At 51.1% G+C, this 4,789-nt stretch overlaps 1 protein-coding gene across 1 annotated transcript in view; it reads left to right on the plus strand.

Annotated features, from left to right (window-relative positions):
- LOC102377074 (coiled-coil domain-containing protein 102A) overlaps positions 1-4,789 on the plus strand; it is a gene marked incomplete at its 3' end in the record, with an annotated part of 54,547 nt that overhangs the window by 32,945 nt on the left and 16,813 nt on the right. The window contains exon 3 of the mRNA XM_025194620.1: positions 2,362-3,426. Within this exon, the coding sequence (XP_025050405.1) occupies positions 2,827-3,426 (600 nt within the window). The remainder of the gene's footprint in view (positions 1-2,361; positions 3,427-4,789) is intronic.

The raw sequence follows: 4,789 nt of genomic DNA on the forward strand, positions 1-4,789 counted from the left end.
GAACTCCCCAGCCTGTATGTATGCTGTGGATTCCTTCTCCCAAGGTGCAGCACCCTGCATTTGTCTACGTTGAACCCCATCCTATTCTCATCTGCCCACTTTTGTAGTCTGTCTAAATCTAGTTGCAGCCTCTCTCTCCCTTCATGTGTGTCCACCTCACCCCACATTTTAGTGTCATCAGCAAACTTGGACAGCGTGCTTTCCACCCCCTCATCCAAGTCGCTGATGAAGATGTTAAACAGTGTGGGCCCGACGACCGAGCCCTGGGGTACCCCACTGCTTACATCTTGCCAAGTTGAGTACAACCTGTTCACCACCACTCTCTGGGTGCACTCCATCACCAATTTTTGACCCATCCAACTGTAGGCATCAATGCCACAGTCACTCAGTTTATTAATGAGAATGGGGTGAGAGACAGTGTCAAAGGCCTTCTTAAAGTCTAGAAAGACTATGTCCACGGTGACACCATCATGCAAGGATTTAGTTACTTGGTCATAAAAGGCAATCAGGTTGGTCTGGCAGGACCTGCCTTTGATGAACCCATGCTGATTGCCCCTGAGCATGATCTCCCCTGCTGGCCCCCCACAGATGTGCTCCTTGATGATTCTCTCCAAGATCTTCGCAAGCACTGAGGCGAGGCTTACAGGCCTATAGTTACTTGGGTCCTCCTTCCTCCCCTTCTTGAAAATAGGGACCACCTATTTGCTGAACAAATTGGAATCAGGAATGACACAAACTTGCAACAGTGAGAGTAACCAACCAGTGGAACTGCTCACCAAGGGATTTGGTAGATTCTCCCTTACCTGGAGCTTCCACCTTAAGAGAGGATGTTTTTCTAAAGATACACACTAGCTCTCCCACAAGTAGCTGGGCTAATTATTCTTCTTTACTGTGGAAGTGAATATTAATTCCCTCCCTTGCAGTAATCCCTGAGTGAAATTCTGTGGCCTGTGTTATGCAGCAGTCATAATGGTCCTTTTTAGTCTTACAATGTATTAACTGCTGTGTTCTCCATACAGCTTACAAATCACCTGTTCTTACACAATCAAGTGTTGACTCTTGGTAGCCTTGCACAGCCAATACAGTTAGGGGAGGATGCGTTAGAGAGTTGTTACACATTTTCAAGCACTAACTTTATAGCTGGTTGGCTCATAACTGGATAATCTTTTTATCATGTGCTGATTACTATGCATGTGTGTCTGGTCTAAGTTTATGGCACCACTAACCACTTAATTGTGCGATAAGTACTTTGCATTTGCGACCGGTCTAAATTTACTCCACTATTAACCACTTATAGTAATATATGTAAAATGTAGCAGGGGCCTTAGTCTGTCAACTGGAAAATATGGAGAGAACAAATACAAGCATGCTGTCCTGCATGGTGTCTCACCCCTTTGTAAACCACTGCACTCTGCAGCAATTCCTTTAGTGAGAGGGAAGATAGAGCAGGCTGGTTTTTTTGTCTATATTGTTACAGGTCTGTGACCATTTAGACCAACATTTTAAAAAATGGCTACCGGTTGTTATCCTCCATGTTGTGGTAGAGATAGGAAGTTTGTAGTTAGCTTTCTTCCTACAACAGATGATGTAGTCATCCAAGGGTTTTTTCCCAGTGGCATAACTAGGGTGTGGAAACTGTCTCAGTTGCTGACTTGTGGAGAGGGGGGCCAAAAAATGGCTGTTCTTGGTAGCAACCGGAAATTGCTGCTGTCCCTGTGCCTTGGGCACCTAGCTGTGTCACTATGCTGCTAGTGGTTGCACCTACTGGGATGCCTACCAGTTACATGCTTCACTTGGGCATCTAGTCTGAGACATGGGGGTCTGGTTTTGGAGGTGCCAAATTCTTCTAACTCCAAGTAAATTTGACTGACTGGTGATTTTGGAAGCCTGCCCTGAGGAAGGGGCCTAATGTTCCATAAATCCTGCCCTCTGATAATCCAAGTGCTGAAGATCAGTCCTCTAAAGTGTCTCAGTTTGGACACCCAATATCACTGGTTCTTTTTAACAGTCTTGGTCTGAGGCCTTACTGAGCCATCAAGAATCAGAACCAAAACAGTCACTTTTTACTGCCTATGCTGCAGGTTTTCACAGTATTGTTTCCCAGCGGCTCTTTGCAATGCCCAAAATAATGGGAGGACCATAACGTGTCTCTAAAAAGGCATTTTATTGCCTATGATACATAGCAAGATATGAGAGAGCTCTGGGTGGTTGGCCTCTCTCCCCTGTCTGTAAGTACCCTGCCAGCCAGACCTGGGCATGATGGGGCAGTTTCCACCAAGTTTGAGGTCTGTTGTGTAGAGTCCTGGGTTGGGTTGAGGGATAGTCATAAGCTTGTACCTCACACCTTTGTCCTCCTTTCAGGTCTCCAGGTCACCCTCTCTCCGGACTGTGTCTGGCTGTGACATATATGAGATACCACCTCTGTCAGAAGAGCATCACCCTCACCTGAGATCAAGGGCATGGAAAGGCCCTAGCCACTAGCCATCTCCCAATGAGGAGGTGCCAGAGAATGTCCTTGCTTCTGAAGTGCTGTCTTCTGTGTCTGACAGGGGCCAGGTGAGGGACACTGGGACCTGCTGGATCACCTCAGCTCTCCTTCATCTGAGGCTTCTTTTGAAAAGGGAACAGCTGCTTAGCTCATCATGTCTGGCCTGTCTCTGACCAGGGACAGGTAGTGATTCCTCACATCTAGTGCTGTGGCAGTTCTCTGTGCCTGTCCACACGCAGTGGGTCTGGGTCCTGAATTCGCCACCCCATGACCAAGGGCCAACGTAAGAGAAGCTATTGCTACACCAGATCTGACATCGAGCTTGACCCTGGGCCGCCATGAGCCAAAGCACCAGTTCTCGGCTAGCGGACTCACCTCAGCTCTCCAAGAGCAGTCTCCTCAACATCCTGGGCAGCCCCCAACCTGAGAGGATGAGCCTGCCGGACTCCATGCCCCCTACCCCAAAGAGTGGCACACCCTCACCGGGGCCGCCCCAGCTCCCCCTCTTGGGCGCCGTGTGCCTGGACAGTGACTGGGAGAGCCGGGAGGAGCTGCGGCTGAGGGAGCTGGAGGAGGCACGGGCTCGCGCAGCCCAGATGGAGAAGACCATGCGCTGGTGGTCAGACTGCACGGCTAACTGGCGGGAAAAGTGGAGCAAGGTGCGGGCAGAGCGCAACAAGGCCCGGGAGGAGGTGCGCCAGCTGCGGCAGAAGCTGGAGACCCTGACCAAGGAGCTGACCAGCCTCAAGCGGGAGCGGCAGGAGGTGCTCAATGAGAATGAGCAGCTTGGCAAGGAGGTGGCACGGTTGAAAGGGGAGGGCGAGGAGGAGAAGGAGAAGGAGCTGGACAACAAGGTGGCCTCAGAGAAGGAGAACGATGGCTCCCCAGACCAGGAGCCTGTGCGGGATGTGGGCTCTGACAAGCTGGCTAGAAACAAGGTGAGGTGGGATGGGACATGGGGTGGGCAGGAGCACAGGGCAGTCCGCATGCACACAACTCCTCCCCTGCCTGGTCATGGCACATGTACTGATGCATGTACAGACAGAGGGCTTCTTCTTGTGCAAAATAGGGGCCTGAAGAGAAAGCAGTGTGACCCAGTGGAGGGAGCACTGGACTGGGAACCACTGGCCTAATGGTGACTGTAGGCAGGTAACATCACCTCTCTGGGGCTCAGCTCCTCATTCTGTCCATAGAGAGATCAGTACACTTGGCCCAGGAGCAAACTCACTGAGGCCCATGAACAGCGCATGCCCCCAGTGGCTGGGGGGGCACAGCGGTGGCGGGAGCACAGTGGCAGTGGGAGCATGACAGCAGTAAGCAGGTAACTCCCACAGATGCTGCCGGTGCTGTCGGTGGCAGGGGAGGGGGTAGCGAGCGCCAACCAGGTGTCAGTGACCACCTGCAGGCGACCACCCACAGACAGTGTCAGCAGTGCCTTTTCGTAGGGGGTGCACCTCCACACTCAGGGGGTACATGTGCACCTGTGTGCACCCCCTACACGTCGCCAATGCTGAGGCCCATGGATAAAACACTCTGTACAAGAACCATGGATAGGAATAGTCAGTGCCTGACTGAGACATGTCAGTGGGGATGCAGTTCCCCCTCACCCCAGAACCTCCCTGACCATGTGAGCATTTATCTTGATGTCTCTGCAGAGCCCCAGACAGGATGCAAGTCAGGAGGACTCGCCTTTCCTTCCCAAGGACAGGGCATGGAAGAGCAAAGTCCACCCCTAGCTGGGACTTCAAGCCATGTCCCAACCCCTTAGATTGTATGCACATCCCCCACAAAACAGCTCCCGCAACATTACATAACTAGGGGTGGCAACTGGGAAATCAGCCCTGGATGCTTATTTTGAAAGGGCACAAGAATAGCCAGTGCTGCCAGCCCAGCTGCTACCACCCAGAAACTCCATGTTGCACCTCTGTTTCACAAGCCTTTGAGGATGATGTTTCTTCTTAGAAAGGGGCATCTTCTTTTGTAAAACAGTATGTTGGACCCTCTCCCCTTTATGCTTCCCTTGAAGTGTCTGTCCCCCCTCAGTTTCCAATCTCTTTCCTCTCTCTCTTTGGCATGGTTTAGGTTCATCCTTAGAATCAGCAGGGTTATTAAATGCTGCAGCATTTTTCAGTGGAGGAAAAAATGTATTTGCATCACCTTTGTCAGTGAACAGCTTGTCCCAGCCAGTGGGCCAGTGCTAATGGTGACCACACATCTTGCTTTCCCTAAGGACAGTCCCATGGTAAACACCTGTCTTGGGTGTCCTGTTGGTTTAGTCAAGTTGACTGGTTTTGTCCTGTT

The sequence above is a fragment of the Alligator sinensis genome, unplaced genomic scaffold, assembly GCF_000455745.1.
Source record: "Alligator sinensis unplaced genomic scaffold, ASM45574v1 scaffold203_2, whole genome shotgun sequence".
In the NCBI taxonomy this organism is placed as follows: domain Eukaryota; kingdom Metazoa; phylum Chordata; order Crocodylia; family Alligatoridae; genus Alligator; species Alligator sinensis.